This window comes from Paralichthys olivaceus, chromosome 13 (assembly GCF_024713975.1).
Source record: "Paralichthys olivaceus isolate ysfri-2021 chromosome 13, ASM2471397v2, whole genome shotgun sequence".
In the NCBI taxonomy this organism is placed as follows: domain Eukaryota; kingdom Metazoa; phylum Chordata; class Actinopteri; order Pleuronectiformes; family Paralichthyidae; genus Paralichthys; species Paralichthys olivaceus.
Window position 1 is genome coordinate 24435125 of NC_091105.1, and position 19812 is coordinate 24454936.

General features: G+C 39.0%; 2 protein-coding genes across 4 annotated transcripts; one reads left to right on the forward strand and one right to left on the reverse strand.

The window, feature by feature from the left end:
- Positions 1-530: 530 nt before the first annotated feature.
- ptpn2a (protein tyrosine phosphatase non-receptor type 2a) lies at positions 531-10602 on the reverse strand. Its single transcript, XM_020091359.2, has 9 exons — positions 9752-10602; positions 8543-8633; positions 8352-8452; positions 8095-8193; positions 7046-7183; positions 5389-5598; positions 3014-3178; positions 2596-2804; positions 531-2260 (listed from the first exon to the last, which is right to left on the reverse strand). Exons 1-9 carry the CDS (start codon positions 9806-9808, stop codon positions 2071-2073), a joined length of 1260 nt encoding a protein of 419 aa, XP_019946918.1. The 5' UTR covers positions 9809-10602; the 3' UTR covers positions 531-2070.
- A 6-nt stretch (positions 10603-10608) lies between these two features.
- seh1l (SEH1-like (S. cerevisiae)) lies at positions 10609-17717 on the forward strand. 3 transcript variants are annotated; one of them, XM_020091387.2, is made up of 10 exons: positions 10609-10911; positions 11375-11425; positions 11900-12046; positions 12182-12393; positions 13365-13463; positions 13570-13710; positions 13876-14030; positions 15684-15837; positions 17060-17177; positions 17467-17717. In XM_020091387.2, the coding sequence occupies exons 1-9, from the start codon at positions 10801-10803 to the stop codon at positions 17136-17138; spliced, it is 1149 nt and encodes a 382-aa protein (XP_019946946.1). In that variant the 5' UTR covers positions 10609-10800; the 3' UTR covers positions 17139-17177; positions 17467-17717. The 3 variants fall into 3 exon arrangements, with proteins under 3 accessions (XP_019946946.1, XP_019946944.1, XP_019946945.1); XM_020091385.2 differs by lacking the exon at positions 17060-17177; XM_020091386.2 differs by lacking the exon at positions 17467-17717 and having other exon boundaries at positions 17060-17339.
- The last annotated feature ends 2095 nt before the right edge of the window (positions 17718-19812 follow it).

Genomic DNA, 19812 nt, shown 5'->3' on the forward strand with positions numbered 1-19812 from the left:
TATATTTTATTTCAAGAATTATTTGTCCTTTTCATTCAGGGTTTGTATTGGCTACCTACGTGTCGTCTGCGACAACCTATGGCGACAACCAATACAGGACCCAATTGTAGTATGATTTGTAGTATTTATCAATAGACCTATAAGATCAATGTACCTGTCTCAGTATTTATGTGAAATCAACCTAATACTATAAATCATTCAAACATAATGGTTATATGGTTATAATTTCTATAGCGTTCAAGAAGGTACAGGCACAACTGGTAGTTCCTCCTCCACAAACACACCACTGCAGAAAAGAGAAAATAAAATTACTGATGTGATCAATATGAGCAAAGCCTCTTCTTGAAATATTGAATCAATTCCTGGAATCCACAGTGAGAGACCTTCAGTCTGACTGCATTGATCTAGCTCATGGCCAGAATGCAATTATGGAAGGATGGGAACTGGGGTGAGCTGTGGGTGGACAATGGAGCTGCTTGTCAGCTTTCCTGACACAGAATTAAAGGAAAAATACACACAGACAAGCAGACTTTGGTTTAAAAAAAGATTACAGTTTTATTTTAATCTGCATTTCATGTTTTCTTTTCTCAACACAACATATGTCATGTTCTCATTGCAGCTCAGCGATGTACAAATCTCCCCTGAAAATTTTAAAGGAAAACAAGAATGAATGGAATGTTATGGTCAAACTGATCTTTTCTGGTCTAAATGAACACTGAGTCAAACTGAAGTCCAAACAGTGCCAATGTCCAAACCAGCCAATCGCCAACACATCATTACATCTCAGGAGTCAGGACATTCTAATGTCACATTTGGTGTGCAATCACCTCCAATACAATTTATTACATCACACCTCTGGCTACTGCAAAACAGTTAGTGTAATGTTGAAACAACAGCTCACATAAACCATTTTCTGTACTTATCATGCTAAAGAAACTTGGAGCACACATTTTGCTAACTTCAAGGCACATTTAAAGCTATCTCAAACCAGCAAACCAATAGATAAAGACATGTTTGCCATCACTCTCACCTAACTTAGAATTCAATCCAAGGTGCTCTGCTCCAACTCCTAAATAGCACTATTATAGCTTTACATTGGTCCCAGTCAATTGAAAACTCGGCTAGATCATGGGTTCAAATTAAAAAGTCACATGCAATGCAAAGGTGCTGTGACCAATATAATTTTGCAATGCAGGTGTCAGTTATGTCAAAGATCCAATAGAAAACACATTACACATAAAGGGAGTACAAATAAACAGCTTGCTTGGCTGGTATTTTAATAAAACTGGACAGCTTTGCTTTGGTTTCCTAAAGTGGGATAACCTGAACAAACATGAACCCATCCAGTGGGTGAATACACACATTAAGCTGTGAAGGTATTGATAGTCACTATGACCCATGTGAAAACAAAAACTGAAGGGAAACATGTGCTTGTTTAACAGAAAATGAAAGGTGAACATTCTAGCAGAGTCTGAAACATATTGCAATTATCTGCTTAATGTAAATGGAAGAACAGGTGGTGTTCTGGTGAACCTTTAAATGCATGCATGAAATGTGAATTCTCTTACAGGAAAATAAAACTCCCTTGGCAAATGTCAAGGAAAAGGAATCATCCAACATATCTATGGTAGGATAAACAGTCAACAGAACTCCTTTTGAAATGCAGAATGTTAAAACATGTCCACAGATGATCAACACACATCTGACTATAGCAAATAAAGAATGCAAAAATAAATCTTTCAGAATAATTTTTTTTGTCTTTTTACTGCACCTCAAGTAGGTTTCTTTCAAAGCAATTTGCTATGATACAGTACATTCATCAACAGTGACAAAGAGGAAAGGAAAATAAAATCATCGTGCTGGCAACGAGATCCTGAGATGTTACTATTTTTGTTTAGATGTTACATGAAAAATATACACACGCTCATTTGATCTAGCGCTCCCGCATTTTGACCTTAAAGAAATAAATACCCTCGGATATGCACATCTTATCATCTAAATCTGCTTAGAGAAGTACCTAACCCCAGGTACTGGTGCAAAATAAGTCAGTTTTAAGTAACCCCGAGTGTTTCACTGGGAGTACATCCAGCAAACCAGTAGGCTGACAGCCAAAGCTGCCCCAGCACCGACGTTGAGCAGCACGGGCCTCCAGTACAGCCACTTCTCTTGCTTTCTCTCTGAGTCGGTCAGTCTCTGTTTCATCTGCAGGACCTTCTGTGCAGTGCTGGCAATCCTCTCCTCACGGTGTCGCTTTCTGAGACTAAAATAAACGGCAGTCAAGAGGAAGTGGTCAGCAAAGAACAGGGTGAAAAGCACATCCCCACAAAAGCACTACATGCCGGATTATTCAATTATTACATAAGAGTGACAAATGAACCTGTTAGAAGGAGAGGAGGTCTAGAATCTGAATTTCTGGGGTCCAAAAGTTGTCTCAAGGTGCAGAGATTAGAATGAAGCTTTTGTAGTGTGCTTGGGTGGTAACACTGTGTACAATGAGGAGTCCAAACCAACAACAACATTTTCTACAACTGTGTCTTTTCTCCACAAATGACTTGACAAAATTAAATTCAAGAAGTCCAGAGCTGTATTACTTACTGCCCAGAGAGGTCTTCCACATTGTGGTCATGGCTGTCTGGTTCTGTTGGCAGCAGGTTGTCTCCTGAGGCGGCCTGTGGCTCCATATAAGATGTTGGCTGGCCATTGGGCCTGCTGTCATTGAGGTGAGGTCTAGGTGGAGGTGGCGGAGGGGGCAGATCTGACTCCAAAGAGGGGGCAGATCTAGATAGTAGTCTCTGCTTGTTTTGCTACAGGGGACGGGACACAAACACGTTTTCTCTCACAAGTTCTTCAATTTATGGAAAGACTCAAATTAATTAAAGATACAGATTGTTGAAAAACAAACAAAGATGTATTAATTGAAATCCTCTCTTTAGCTGCACTGTAACAACAAAGCTTTTTTGTAACAGTTGATAACTAAAAAATATATAATTTAAAATTCTTTTTACTGGGCTACCTGTATGGGTGAGTTATCCGTCAGAATGATCTTGGCTCCCTCTATGACTGCCATGTAGGAAAAGCGGAGCTGGTCAGGGGTCTGGATCAGACCCATACGATATTCCCTCATGTCCAGCAGCACCTTCTGTATGTCCACTGATGACCGACTCTTACACCTGTCCATCTGCAAACCAGATAAACATGTTGAGAAGAAAACAAGTTTTTACTTGATACCAAAAGACTAACAGACAGATTAAAGGGATAGTTCACAGAAACAGCTTAGGAGTCTCAGGGGTAAACAGTGATGGCTCTTCTTCAGATGTAACAAAACAACAAAAAGAAAACACAGCATGCATCCATACTGCTCGTGTGGTGTCACCCAAGTGTCCACAAGCCCAAAACATTCATATTCGACTGGAAACAGCGTCATTTACACCGTGTTTTAAGCCATATAGTCCACTACAGGAAGTGGCGAAGCTAGTGGATGAAGCACCCTGTACACGAACACGCACCCTGTGCGTGGCCTTAGGCAAGTGTGTGTGCGGTGTCCCGTTTGCCCGAGGGTATGTGAACGCACATCTGAGGAGGATATCAACAAACATTTAGACCAAAAACATGGTGTAAATGACGCTTTTTCAAGTCAAATATAAATGTTGGGGCTTGCAGACACTAGCATGATACCACACAAGCAGTATCAAGGCATGTTGTGTTTTTTCTGTTGTTTTATAATGTCTGAAGAAGGAGTCACAATTGAATTCTATTGGGTTTGGCTAAATCACTGTTTTCCCCTGAGACTTCAGAAGTGTTTTGAATGGAGGTTTTTTCCTATATTTATTCAAGAGTGTGGTCTTTCAGTTCGAGCGCATGACTTGTTGAATTTATGTTCAGATTGTGTATTACTTTTCATTAAAACCCTGCCTTTGCACTTAAATTTGCTCTGCTTCTGCTCAAACTGTGCTTGCACTCAGATATATTGTTGCTTGCACTGATTCCCTCCATTCCAGCTTCAGCCCTTCTCCGCACTGGGGCAGCTTTCTGTGTGCTTGTGAATCGTCTGCGCTCAGAGTTCTCCTCATCTCTTGGATTTTTCTGTGCTACAACCCTCGCAAAATTCCCCAACCAATGGAGCGCAGGAAATCCGTGTGAGCAACAATAAATCTGACGGCAAGCACACAGTTTGAGAGAGCAAAAGTAAGTGCAAAGGCAGGGTTTTGATGAAATGTAATACACAATCTGAACATAAATTCAACAAGTCTTGAATAAATATAGGAAAAAAAACCTGCATAGTTTTGTGAACTCAAACACTTCACCCACCCCTCCATCGGCATAGTGGTGATTAGATAATGAGTGAATTTTCATTTTTCATTTTTTGGATCAAATATTAAAATTTAAAATGTTAATAAAAACAACTTGTCTTTTGATACATAACAAAGAGTCTAATACAAATACTATGTACAAATTCTAGAAATCTTTCCGTTTTTTTTTTTAATGTGGCATTCAAGAACCGTTGATCTTATTGCCTTCACACTTGGCAGGTGTATTAAAGGCCCAAAGATATGCCGTCACATTTGGTGTGATTTGGACTCAAAATGAATGTAATAGACAGGCAACCAGGGCTCTATAGCAGCAGCAGCTGCAGCAGCTGCAGCAACGGCAGCAGCGGCAGCAGCAGCAGCGGCAGCCGTGACTGAATGTTATTGACATTATCGATCTAGAAAACAGTGCATTCATGACTATAATGATATTATAAATAATATAATATGGTATCGGCCACTTTCTATGAACTTTTACTTTGGTACTTTGACTTGAACAGTTTTGGTTTAGCAGGATTTTGAGTGCAGGACTTGTATTGAAGTATGTTTACATTGCTGTATTGTTATTGGTCTGTTTACAATTTTAAATTCTATACTTCATCCAGATCCAAATCTCTTAATTTGATGATTTTGACAAATATCCAGTACTGTTATATCAAGACTTGTATGTATTAATGGTCATCTTGCCTTATCAGCTGCAGAGTATCATATTGTGGATATTCAAATGTGACCACAGAAAATGTGTACTTTTAGGCCAATACAAGAACAATCAGTATTTCCAAACTTTTTGACTTTTCTTTTAAATTTTAAAATGCATCAAGACGTAAGAACCTACATATTATTTTCAATCTATCCAGACCTACATAGTATTGCAGGAAGTTAAGAGTTATGTTGTGTGTGTATGTTTTATGCTTTTTAGCAGAGCATTAACATACCTCAACTTCTCCCTCTTCATCTTTTACTCAGTATAAAGTAATTATATAAGCATCTCATCTTACTCTCTTGAGTAGCGTTTTAACTCTGGTAATGTTTCTCTGTAAGGTTGGCTGCATTTGGTGAAGTTGACCCTCCCAGCTCTCACCAGGACCAGGGAGGTGTCCACCAAGGCAAAGGTCCCAGAGCGTCCAATGCCAGCGCTGCAGTGCACCACTGAGGGCCCGTGCTCTGGACTCAGCGAGCCAGATTCCCGAACCTTGAGGAGGAAGTTGAGGAAAGAGGCAGGAGATTCTGGGACACCAAAGTCAGGCCATGTTGTGTAATGAAAGTGGTAGACCTCCCTCGACTCCCCTGTCTGTGACAGAAAGCATATGATGTTGAGCATGATGGCAGAATGGCATAGAGAGTTCTGAATGACTGGGGTGATTTGACACAAGAAAACATCACACACATAAAACATGAAATCACAGTATTTATTATTCCTTCACATTTAGACTTAAATGCTGGGGCAGGTCACATGTGCAACCAAAAATCTGTGAAGTGCAACTAAACATTTTCCTTGGTCGCACCGGTGCACTACACATTGAGCTGGTCTGTCTCTGTATTTGATCAAAGAGTAACACCTCTCTCTTATCTCCTCTGCAGAGTTTACACCCACACCTGGGCAAGCCCCGCCCCCACACACTCACTCCGACAACAGACAGTGAAGAAGAGATATGAGAGGAGATGTATTTTTCAAACAGTGGCCAAAAACATGTTTTATACATGGTTTCCACAACGAACAACTAATGCAAAACGATTAGTGCCACGGCTTCAGGATCAGAGCAGAAGCAGCAGCTTGTTTGTACCGGGTCAGAGTGTCCTGTCTCTGTGTCCTCCCTGCATACCTGCGCTCACTTAACACTTCAACAATCAACACCAAAACCTATCACAAGTTATTAGAATCTGAACAGTACTGAAGTCTACTTTGTATTTGTTTGATTTACTCCAGAGTTTATGTTATGAGTTTGTGTTATTTAAACACATTTTTAAAAAGTCCAACATTTAGTGCGAGCACAACACACACAACATGAGACGTGCACGGTCAGGACATCAGTGTTTAAGTGACTGGAACGATCCAGATTCATGATCCGACATCATCTATTAATAACTAAATAAATGTGATAGTCAGTTTGTGTGTGAAGAGTGACTGAGAAGGGCAGAAACACAAACACACAGACACTCCTTGAGGAAATGCTAGAATACTAACTTAATACAATACATAGCTATAATCTCATGTAAATCACAACCATCCATCCTTTTAACTGTTAAGAGCTTAAGTTCTCTGAGAATCTATTTTACATCCAAGCAGAATTACTATTGTACGATGAAATATCCTTAACTGAATCGATATCGAATCAAATCTAGACCCTGTGAATTGGAATCAAATTATTTTGGGAAATCAGTGGAGATACCTAGCCAGTTAAGAAATCACAAATGTAAATGTGAACTGTCGAGGAAAGGTATAATGTGTGTATTTTTGCAATGCCAGAGGGCACAGTGATCAATTGTAGGTGCATCTGATTTATATCCTGGTGCACCTAAATGAAAAGGTTAGGCGCAACAGTGCGACCAATGGAAAAAGTTAGTCTGGAGCCCTGTGGAGAACTGGTTAAGTAATGGTCGGAATGTTTAGCTCCAACTTAACTTAATTATCTTAGTGCTGGACTGGAATTGTTTGTGAACTTCTCACCTGCCAAATTCTTTGACCAATCCAGATTCTAAAACATTTACATTATTGAACTCTTTCTTCTCATGCTCACCTTTGTGTTTTGCAGTTCCAGCAATCGGATTGTGAAATAGGACTGGTCCTCCTCTGAAAGTAGCCTGACAACAAAGCCTGTGTCTGTAAAAGACATCTGTAGCTCCTCTGAGGTGGGCCAGTACTGTGCACACTTTTCCTGCAATGACAGAATCAGCTTTATATTTGGGTTTAATTGCTATTGTTAATGTTGATAAGTTTGCTATTCCATTTCTGATGTTGTTAAAAATAAAACTAGAATAAGTATTACATTTTTGTCTTCGACAATAATAAACTTTATTTGTATAGCACCTTTCATGCAAGAAATACATCTTAAAATACTTAACAAATTAGCAGTGTAACATTAGTGTAACATAAGATGGGAATTTTGTCTTTTTAAGTTACAGTACAGTATGTTCAGATGCATACATTTTAGAAAATTAGCAGGTTCCATTTCTCTAATCTTCCATTGTTAGTGTAGCATCAGTGATCAGGATATGTTATGATATATATGAATTTTTAATAATTTGTCAATGAACCTGATTAACATTACTGCAAATTTGATTTTAGTGTTGCCAAGGCAAACCAGATTTAAAGGGAAAATTCAACATTTCAATTCAATTTTTTTGTTTTCTTGCTGACACCATAGCCGGAAGAAGTACTCCAACCCACAATTCCCATCTTCAATAATAAATATAACATGTTTTTTGGTTTTTTTTAATGTGACCTTTAGACAGAGTCAGGCTAGCTTTTCATCCCAGTTTCCAGTCTTTATACTGAGCTAATTTAAGCAAACTCTGGCTGCTGGCTCTAGTTTCAAATACTGTAGAATGGACCAACACAAGAGTGATGTTTTTCTTCTCATTTATCTCTCAGTGAGAAAGCAAAAAAGCATACTTCCTACAGAAATTAACATTGAATATGTATGCTAAGTGCTCTGTATTGTAGAAACTTTTAGAGTTATTGTTGGTGTCAATCTGACACCCTGAAACAAGTCATCCACAACTTTTATATAAAACAGAAAGGTGAATGTGATAAATGAATGATTAGCAGGTAGCAAAGTGTACTCACAGATCCCTTTTCAATGACTCTGTTGAGCATTATAACAGCTTTGCTACACTGCTCCCAAACCATCAGCCAGAAATGACCACAAGTATTCCTCAAAGGCCCCTGAAGATGCACAAGAAAGAAAAAGTAGATAACAAAAAGATCACTGAAAATTAAAGTGACATCCTGCTTATCCTTATCCTAAGTGATCCACAGGCTTCTTCAATCTACTGTATATTCATACAGATAGTGTAATTTAAAGTGTCTATCTGGCACCATACCTGAGACAGAATGTAAGCTCTTTGGGCTTCTTCCATCATAACTAAACTTGCATTAATGTAGTCATTTTCCGCGTTTTCAAGTTTTACTCGACTGTGATCATCTGAAAGCAGATGAGAGATCACAGAAAAATTAGACATCATTTGCAATAATCAAAACTTTCATTAAAAACCTAATTTATCATAAGACTCACATGGGCTGACGTCTCTGTAGCGGTTCAAATTCCGATTCACTTGGAGTTTTGCAACTTTGTAAGGATATTCGCTGGCTTGGTTACGGATCTCCTGTTGGATATAAGAAAACAAACTGACAGTTAGTATTTTCTCTTCATGTCAGCAACGTCAATGAGAGACATATATACACATACACTCATGCATACAAATGATCATATGCCTCCTGCCTGACAAGTAACAGAGATAACATTCATTTAATTATCAAGCTGAGAAATAAGAGGTCTCTTATACAGTATGTAATTTGTGTCATCTGTGCTGACATGTACTGTTCTGCTTTGCTTTCATTTGTTTACTACTAACTACTATATTATATTGTCCTATCTTATTGTTTTGACAATAATTGTTTTCCATTGTGTATACAGGATGCTGCTAAAGATGATCTCCCAGCCTCTGTTGGACGGCAACTTTGTTATCTCTTTCTTTCTAATAGACACAGCATCACAAACTGCTCCACTAAGCAAGCAAACTTTCATCATGCATCAGAATTGTTTCAACAGTAAGACATGTGTGAAAAAAATCCACTTCTCAGACTACTACAAATTTAACTATGAGAAATGTGTTTCGATTTAACTTTCGACTTCTCCTTTGAGTTATTTGGCTACATTAACACGTTACATAATAAATATTAACGTATAAATTGATGCTTTATGCTGTAGCATAACTGGGCTTCAGTAACTTCTGAACAGATTAACTGGTGGTCTGGAAATATCTTCAGGTCAGGGCCCGAGTTCAACAGAAACGTTAAAAATTGGGTCCTTCTGAACAGCTGGCGGTAGAGCACATGCGCTTTCTCTGGAAGTCCTCATGAATTCTCAGAAACTGCAGCTGACGTCTGCTAGCGTAGCGAGCATTAGCTAACTGAGCTCAACTATGAAGACTGTGCCACTGCACGTTTTGTATCGACAGGCTTTGTAGCTACGGAAGTAAGCCGCTGGGAACGCGGACTGCCAGTTTCCCACTTCTTTTTTGCTATGTGCTTATCCCCAAATACAACATGAACATGTGTTGTGGTCTTTAAATTGACACGCTGGAATGTTTCCCCCATGAAGCTAAAAGTTACAATATACCGATTAAAAAGGCGTCCAACCGACTGGCTACCAACTTAGCTAGCTAAGTAAGTTAGCAACTGATCGTCATAGAAACACGAGAGGCCCTGTGTCCGGACTTACATTGTAAAGGTTCTGCCATCTCCCTGACGAATCGATGTCTTCAAATTCCTGCTCCATAATGTCACCGTTTGTTACCCGAGACACTTTGTGAATGACCACGGAGAGTTTGCAGCACTGTTCGTTAAGTTACTCCTTTCTGTCAGCCATCTAGACAACAGTGTGATTAGTCCCGGGATCCCTGCGGGAAGTCTGCTGCTTCTGCACAGTGCTGCATGCACTCTGACTGACTAGGGTTGCCAGTTATGCATCTGACCGCATGAAATAACTCAAGTCTCTCTACTCTGCTGTGTGGTTATTTTATTATATGAATTTGTACATCAATATTGTACTACTGTTACCATACAGCGTTTTGTAATTTTATTCCAGGTTGTGTTTTCTTATGTAGTGTATAATATTTATACACCAGTGAAATATACATTTCCATTAAATTGGACGGTTTTGGAAGTTTTGGATCTTGAATCTTGATATTTGCAGTAAACGTAATTTGAATTATCTTATAGCTAGTCAGTGAAGCTATCTAAAACAATATATAAATCAAAAAATGAAAAATGTGACATTTGCTGAACAGCAGAGAACATTAAAACAACAAATAAATCAGCATAAAATACGAAATAAATATGTCACAAATATTTCTGTGAGTGGTTAACGTAAATGTCAGTAAACATTCAGTGTAAATATTCCACTAAACCTGGCAACCCCGGCCCAATGTAACATAACGATGCTACTTGCTACCTGATTTATATTATGATAGCTGTGTTTATTCTTTTTAAGAACCTGGTATCTTAAATTAATTTAAATACAGTTTTTGGATTATACCAGTTTGTTTATCCGGGACAAGTAACTCAAAATATGCGTTTACAGTTGGTGTGATGCGCCCCTCTGTGGTCAACATGGGAGCACACACTCACTGCTATCACACACATTCACACACTACGAGGACCCGCCAAACACACACACACATACACTCATATAGATCATAGACTGTATACACACCACAGGCCTGCTAGCTGAATTGCCTAGCCAGTGTTGTTAGCACTGTTGTCGTAATCATGTTTGTAGCGCGTAGTATCGCTGCAGATCATAGAGATCTGATCCACGATGTGTCGTATGATTTCCACGGCCGGAGAATGGCAACGTGCTCCAGTGACCAAAGTGTTAAGGTAAGTTACGCGGAGCATCACTTTGCTAACGTTAGCGTTAGCTGTCATCGCTAGTTAGTTAACATTAGCCTCATTACAAGCGCTCTGAGCTCATCACTGAATTTACTTTTATCTCCCACCAGACGTAAAGTTATATTCACTACTTTTGCTAATTCTGACGTTTATATGCAGTTTTATCTTGTTGTATTTAGCTTAGGTTGGTTGACATTTTGTTAGTAGCATATTAGCTAGTGACGCTGTGGGGAAGTTGTATTGTAGTTGTATGTAATCTTTTCAGAGTTAGCATGGAAGAACAACATGGAACTCCCCTGTATGAATAGTACACATGTGACTAAGAAGTTGTTATCTGATCAGTTCAGGATCACAACGTGAAGACCTTATTACTTTCCAGTTATGCCAGTGAGTGTTGAACAAACCTACTTCAGTGCTACTCTTGTTTACATTGTGATCTTATTCCTCTCAGGTTTGGGACAAAAGTGAAAATGGAGCGTGGCACTGCACAGCCAGCTGGAAGGTAAACCACCTGCTGCTTAATCACTTTTAACCTGTAAAAGCTTATGGCTAAAATAATATATAATCCAATAAAAGCTAAATACATTTGCATAATTTTCTTCTTTTGATTTATCTTGTCTTCCTTACGGTTACAGCTTGAACTAGTGAGTTTATTGTCCTGGATTGGGGAAATTCAGTTTCACCCCCCCCTTCAAAACCAAGACCTATGAAACAAACAACAGCGTGACACAAAGCAAACTGTGCACATCGGAATCAGAATCAGAAATCCCTTTATTGTGCCAAGATTGAGAAATTAACAGCATTGCAACAGCAAGATAATCAAACAAGCATAAAAAGTGAAGAATATGAAGTACAAGTATAAGTGAAAACAAGATAAATTACGAAATACAAATAAATGAATTACTGTATACAAATTTGACAATATTATTTTTTGGAGTTCAGTGATTTGAGAGACTCTCTATTCTCTTTTCCTCAGACACACAGCGGTTCAGTGTGGAGAGTTACCTGGGCTCATCCAGAATTTGGGCAGGTTCTGGCTTCCTGCTCCTTTGACAGGACAGCTGCTGTGTGGGAAGAGATTGTAGGCGAATCCAATGACAAACAGAGAGGATTGAGCCACTGGGTGAGTAAAACTGTACCACCAGATTCTGCTCTGTATGTTGCAGTTATAACAGGGATGATCATCAACTTTCTTTGCCAAAGTTCTTTGTTTTTCATGGAAGCTCTGACTCAAGTATTTCACATTACTCCTATTTAGATAAAAAGAACCACACTAGTGGACAGTAGAACTTCAGTGACAGATGTGAAATTTGCCCCCAAACACATGGGCCTGATGTTGACCACCTGCTCTGCGGATGGAGTGGTGAGGATTTACGAGGCTCCTGATGTGATGAACCTGAGTCAATGGTCCCTGCAGCACGAGATCTCCTGCAAGCTCAGCTGCAGCTGCATCTCTTGGAATCCCTCCAGGTTAAAACGCAACTTCACTTTGCAGCAAAAATGCTGTGACAATGCAGTGTCTGCAATGTGTGTGTGTATATATATATACATATAATATTGCACTTCTGTCCGTCCTGGGAGAGGGATCCCTCACATGTGGCTCTCGGAGGTTTCTGCATTTTTCCCGTTTCTTTTGAAAAGCTTCTTGTGTACACACATGTTTAACAATATTTGCGACACTCTAGACTGTTGAATATATATGCACAGATATGGTCATGTTTGTGTGTCAAGTTTTGAGGCACTTTTTTCAGCTCCACTCAGGCCCCATAGGCTTGTACACACATTCTTCATCCGATCACGAGTCGACAGCTCTGCGAGCATTCACACCTGGTATTAACATGTGGCCTCACATGTGTCTCGTGATCGGATCTCTCTTCCCCACCCTATATGCAAATAAACACGTATATCATTTCTGTAAACCTATTTAAGGAAAGTATTGATCATTATGTGGTGATCAGTGATATTGTGGCGGTGGTTACAAACAAATCAATGAGCAGAGAAAAGATCAGATCAACTGTAACAGGAAGGAATTTTATAGACTTGCTGTTTTCCCAGCAGAAAAAAGTCCTGTATTTAAGAGTTATATTTATGGGTTGCTGTATAGAGTCTTCAGCTGGTAAATGGGTTAACCTGGTATTTAAGTGTGGATTAGAACTCATGGAAAACACATTTGTGAATATTTAGGGCTCAAGTTTAATGAGGTACAGGTGTGTTAGGGCATGTCAAAATCCACTTTTGATATCCCAGTGGTGGCAAAAAGTGCATTTTTCTAAACAGTTGACCTCTTTTATTAATCATGAATGTGTTTTGGTCGTAACATGTTATAAAATCAACCAGTGTACCATCTCCAATACCCCTTTATAAGACAGCATTGAATTTTAAATTTGAGCATTGTAGGTTGAACACCGTAATATTTATTTATTTTTCTCCCTACCACCCAGCTCTCGTGCCCATCCGCCAATGTTTGCAGTGGGGAGTGACGACAGCAACGTGTCATACGGTGGGAAAGTTCAGATCTATGAGTACAATGAAAATACAAGGTATGTGTCCTGTAGTGTTCCGTTTGCCACTTTTGAAGTAAACCATTATAAACAAAAAATCTTTTCATTAAATGTAATGTTTTTTTTATTTATCAATGTTTAAAAGGAAATATGCTAAAGCAGAGACACTGATGACCGTCACTGATGCAGTCCATGATATTGCATTTGCTCCAAACCTGGGAAGATCTTTCCACGTCCTTGCCATAGCAACGAAAGATGTCAGAATCTTTAAGCTTGTTCCGATGAGGTGATAGATTCAGTTTTTTTCTCTGTTTATTGTCAAAGTTGTCATATGAAGGACTAAAACATAGAGGTTGTTGTGTCATTGCTTAAAACCTGCCTTTTACATGTCAGTTACATGAAACTGATTTTTTAGATTAAAAGAAAAAAAAATCTTTGATCCGTCTGACAGAAAGGACAGCACCTCTACAGGACCCACCAAGTTTGAAGTGCAGATTATGGCTCAGTTTGACAACCACAACTCCCAAGTGTGGCGTGTGAGCTGGAACATCACCAGCACCCTGCTGGCCTCCTCTGGGGATGATGGATGTGTGCGGCTCTGGAAAGGTTGGGAGGATTTTTTTGTGTTGCCTGCTATTTTAATAAATAGATTTAGAATACTAGTTTTATAAGTAAACATAGACTCTCACATAGGGATTTTACAATAACCGCGGTTTCATAACACCGTGCAGTGAAATCTCCTCTCGTGATTCACATTTTGTGTGTGTGCAGTGCTCTTCGTATGAGCCACTCAACTGAAATGGTAGTTGAGAAGAGGGAACTAACGTACGGGCCTTATTTCCACAAAAACAAAGCCTTAAATCTGCAGTGTGGGAGCATTTTGGATATCTAAAAATGCACGGCAAAGAAGATGGATATAAAATCTGCATAACTATAAGCAAAAAGTGACGTCCAAAGTTTCCAACTCATCAAACATGTTGCAACATCCTCGAGATCATCATCCATCCCTGTATGCCCAAATCAAGGTAAAAAATGTAACTAGCTAATGTACGCTGGCCCAAAAACTCCAACTCTCTCTCAAACCAGGAGTCCACAGCGAGAGGAGAGATCCTGGTTTCCTTTTGGTTTCTGACCAGCTGACGTGCTGACAGAGCCAATGAGTTCAAACATTGATTGGTCCACATTTGAAGCAGTTGTCTGTAAATACGAATGTATATACATTTTTAAAATATCATGCAGCCCTAGTTGGTGGTTTGATCCCAGTCTTTCCCATTCTGCATGCCGAAGTGGCGAGATGACGTCTGTGCCATTCTCATAGATGCACTGTATGTGTGAATGTGTGAGTAGCAAAAGATTTACTGTAAAGCGCTTTGAGTAGTCATCAAGACTAGAAAATGCAAGGGTGGAGTAAAAAAACACAGACTCCAAGGAAGACGGTCTTGAAGTCAGTGCGCTGTAAACAACCGCCAATCTAGTGTTTCGCATTTGCTTTTTTTGTTGCAAATAAAAAAACAATGCTTTGGAAGTCCCTGTGTTTTTGCACCAAGAATACAATGAAAAACAAAGTTGACATAGAACTTTCTTACAGCTGAAAATTAAAACTAGTGTAATGTGAAAATATATGTGTAAATTTGCATCCTCTATAGAGAGAAATAAACATAATTTTAAGAAATATAAAATTAGGTTACACATGAAATAACATAACAGCAACAAAGAGAAACAAACATATATACACTGCCAGTGGTTATGCATCTTCACACAATCAGATGTACATATATATATTCTGCAAGAAAACCAACCAACCGATCTCAAGGTGAAAAAGTGGTGATACAAGCATAGAAGACACAGATGAAGATGGCGTCGGTGTGCTGTTAAAATGATCATGTGGTCTCTGCAGTGGAATTAATATAATACATTCTGCCTCTGTATGCTTCACCACCTCTTGCCTAAATAATGAGGAGGATTTGTTGCAGTTGAGAACTCGTCTGTGCAGAGAACCTCCCACTGCGTTGTGCATGAATGAAAGGTATAGTCTGGAGAATTGGGTCTGGATTTAAGGTCATGTCTGAAAACGGCTAAAGGCTGATATTCACCACATCTAAAAATCATTGGAAGGGAAGTAATCTATAAATGATGATCAGCTGTCAAATCAGCCTGACTCAATTTGTCCCATCATCTCTTTCCCTTTGTTTACATACTAAAGAAATTACATATTACAAGCATCGAAGCCCTAACTTTGCCTCCTCTGTCTTTCTGCAGCTAACTACATGGACAACTGGAAGTGCACGGGCATCCTGAAGGGAGACGGCAGCCCACTCACCAGCTCATCCGGTCAGCCCACAGCCATGAGCACCTTTGTGGGCTCCTCTGTTCAGACACCTCAGAATGCACTGAATGGGATGCCTGCAGGAAGGTAGGTGGTGTGGTGCATCAGACGCCACTCACCCAGCCCAACCCGAGCCAGTCAAAACTGACAACTCACTCTGCCTCACACTGACTGGGACTGCAGCTGCTAACTGACAAACTCCTGGGCCAACACTGACCCAATGCTGCACTTATGCAAAGAGCTTGGCTTCCAGCATATGAGTTGAGGGCATTAAGCCTGTGAAGCCCAATGTGTTGTGTTTTGTTTCCTCTTGATAAGTATGGGTGCATGTTGTAAGGGTTGATTTAGGGCTTAATGCTCTCTGGGTATAAAAACTAAAATAAAGCCGTTCATATGCATTTGATATGGGACTATTATTTTGAGTGCTTGTCCTATTGCGATATACGGCAGAACCATTGTGTTGATAGCAAGCAGCATTTTGTATCTGTCATCAAACTTGATTACAACATTTTAACTTCCAGTAGCTCCATGACTGTTGCATTTTAAATGAAATTCATTCATTTCCTAAACTATTTTATTTTTCACTACATTTGGATGTATCTGAGCAAATCTTCTCCAAATTCTTTGCTGAGTGTTACAGAAGGACGGCTTGAATCAATCTTATTAACCATCGGCAATAAAAGGAAAAAGTATATACAATACATAGTTTATATAGACATTGATGGCCTTAAAGCACGGCTTTGTACATTTTCAGAAACAAGCTAATACATTATTTTACAGGTAACATGGTTGCAATAAAATGTTAAATTTCAGAATTCAACACTCTCCGGGCTTTTGTTGATAAAGCCTTATAATATATATATTTGTGGCTAATGATAGCAAAACTTTGGCTAGAAATTTCAAATTTCAGTCCTCTTTAGTTACATCACATTTAAGCATGAATCTGTTAATAGTCACTTCTAGCAAAAGTTACAAAGGTCTAGAAAATAATATAACTCAGTGTCATATTTACTGATGGTAAAAGTGGCAGTAAACAAATTGAGCTAATGCTGGTTTTGTCAGAGTTTGTATGTGGCTGAATTCATGTTTAATTTGATAACCTAACTTTACAAAACCACCTTAATTTAACATTCTTGGTGTATTTGACTAAACTCTAACCTGAGTAACATTGGATCTGTGTGTAGTATGATGTTCAATGTTACAGAATAATCCACTCTGCTACCAAGTTAGATTTTGTAATGCAGTTTTCTTTCTGGTTGACAAAACTGTGTGACATTTAATATCATAATGTGCTGCTTGTTGCATGCAGGATTGGCAAGAGAGCTTCATTTGCCCCTCCCCTGTGGCAGCTGACCTCTCCAAAGATATACATGGATCCTGCATATTAATAATGTCTCCTCTGCATCAGCTACCATTTGCCCTTTTTGGTAATGCATTTCAAATGTGTCTGTTATGTCCTAGCTCAATACGTGGGAGTTACTTGTGTTGTTCATGGCTTCAAATTTGCTGTGATTACAAGATGCTGTTGTCAAGTGGGTTCGCCTCTTTGAATAGACTCCTTTGAAATAAATAATCCTGTAGAGCACAAACTCCATCCTCACTCCTTTGATTTCTCATCTCTACTTCCTTTTACATGTTCTCCCCCTGTATTCCATTGTCTTTGTCCTGTCCATGTATTTGTCGTCTTCGTCTTCCATTTTATTTTTGTTGCTTCAGGTATTTCTTTCCACCTCTGGATTCTCCCAGAGCAGGGGCCGGGTATGGTCACCTGCTGCCTCCCTCCTCCCTCATAGACCACTGTGATGCTGAGCCCATTCAGCCTCAACAACAGGCTCTGCCTCACAGACACTCCTCTAGATCACTGCTAACCTTACCAGAGGCTGAAGGGCAATGATATTGTTTTTTTAGCTAAAATAAGCAGGGGGCCACAAAACTGATGCTCATTTCTAATAAAAATCTTAATTGTTTTGTGTTTTTAATTGATTGTTCTTTGCAGAAATTAGAAATGTCAAATGATTGTGGGAATTCTACATTATAGCCAGGAAAGCTATTTTGACTGCTGTAATAGTTAGAGACTAATAAACATAATGTTTCAATATGTAGCTTTGTATTCAAAGGTTCAGTTTGTAAGAGGGGTAAAAGATCTATTGGCAGAAATCTAATATAAAATAATCCCACTGATGTTTTCACTTCTGTGTTTCATCTCAATTGTACAAATGGTTGTTTTCTTTCCCCTAGAATGGGACCTTTATATTTATATGCTGTATGCAGCCATGTTTTTTACAGTAGTCCAAACTAGACAAACAAATCACTTTTTGAGTTTTTATGACAACTGAAGGTCACCACAGGTTCTCTTCCATATTTGGAAGGGGAGGGTGAGATGAGGGGTATTCAGCTGCAATATGCTACTTTACCAGTAGATGTCACTAAAATCTACACTGAATCTTTTAGTGATTTAAGTGCATGGAATGCAAAACAAAAAAAACATCTATTAGTGTGGGGTATATGTTTTGGGGGTCATGAAACATTGTCAGAGTCATTGATAGATAAATTAACAAACCTTTAGTAACTACTGATATTTCACTCAGTGCTTATGGAGGCTTGAGAGTTAATAAGCCTTATAATTGTATTTATGAAGCACTTTATAAAAGACGGTTAAAAAGTGCAAGACAACAAATCACAGACAGAAATACAAGAACAGTGCAGATGATTTTTTAAGGCTAGGCTTTCTGGTAGAGGTATGTTTCCTTATCAGTAGCTGTATAGATATATTAATATTATATTAAGTATCAATCAATCAAATATTATCAGAATCCTTTATTGTCAGTGTTTAACTTTGTCACCAATATTCAACATTGAAAATCTTTTTGCAGCTCTTGTTACAGCAGCGATTAACCGATTTTAGAAATCAGACATCAAGAAGTAAAAAATTCAAATGTGTAGTTTTCTTTGGTTTTTTGGGGGGCTTTTTGTTTGTTTTTTTGCCTTTATAAAAACACAGCTAAGAAATAAACATATTAAAGTATGACAGTGCAGTAACAGTATAATAATGACAGTGCAGATTGTACATTAGGACAGTCAGTCTGACAGTCCCCTGAGTAGTAGTGCAAAAAAAGTAATGATTTTGTGCAATAATTAAAGTTCCAGAAAAATAATAAATAAAAGATTCACATTGAATACCCGTGGGATAGACTGGGTGTGTGTGTTGTTGTGTGTGTTGTTTAATACAGTCCTTGGATAGGTTATGAAGGGGAGAGAGTGTGTGTTTGTGTGTGTGTGTGTTGTTTACAGTCCTTGGGTAGAACGGGAGAGGGGGGTAGGTGTGTGTGTGTTTGATGTTTAACAGTCCTTGGAAGGTGTGGGTGGGGGTGGGATGATGGCTTTAACGGCCTGTGGGTAGAAGCTGTTTGAGTCAGTACATGTATTGATGAGACATTAATTTATTTGATGTGATGAGGAGGGAGAAGAGGAAAGAGAAGCTCCATGTGTCAATTGTCCCCCAACATTCTAGACCTATAGCAGCATCAAAGAGCAGGTCAAAGACAAGCTCTAACTATAAGCTTTATCATAAAGGAAGGTTTTAATCCTACTCTTAAATGTAGAGAGGGTGTCTGCCTCCTGAACTGAAACTGGGAGATGATTCCACAGGAGAGGAGCCTGATAACTGAAAGCTCTGGCTTCTACTCTACTTCTAGAGACTTTAGGAACAACAACTAAGCCTGAATTCTGGGAGCGCAGTGCTCTAGTACAGTGACATGGTACTTTGAGCTCTTTAAGGTATGATGGTGCCATAGTATTAAGGGCTTTGTAGGTGAGGAGGAGAATTTTAAATTCTATTTTTGATTTAACTGGAAGCCAGTGTAGTCAATGTCATCTAGAGCAGCCATATCATTAATGTAACGCTAAGGTGTTTAGGTAAATAGAAACAACGTCACATACTTTTCCCTGGACCCCATGCCCACTGCCCTCGTTAAGGCATGTCCACCTGTCCTGTGCTCCACCATGGTCAACATAAACAATTCCGTTTTGGAATCTGCCATGGTCCCTTATAACTTCAAAACA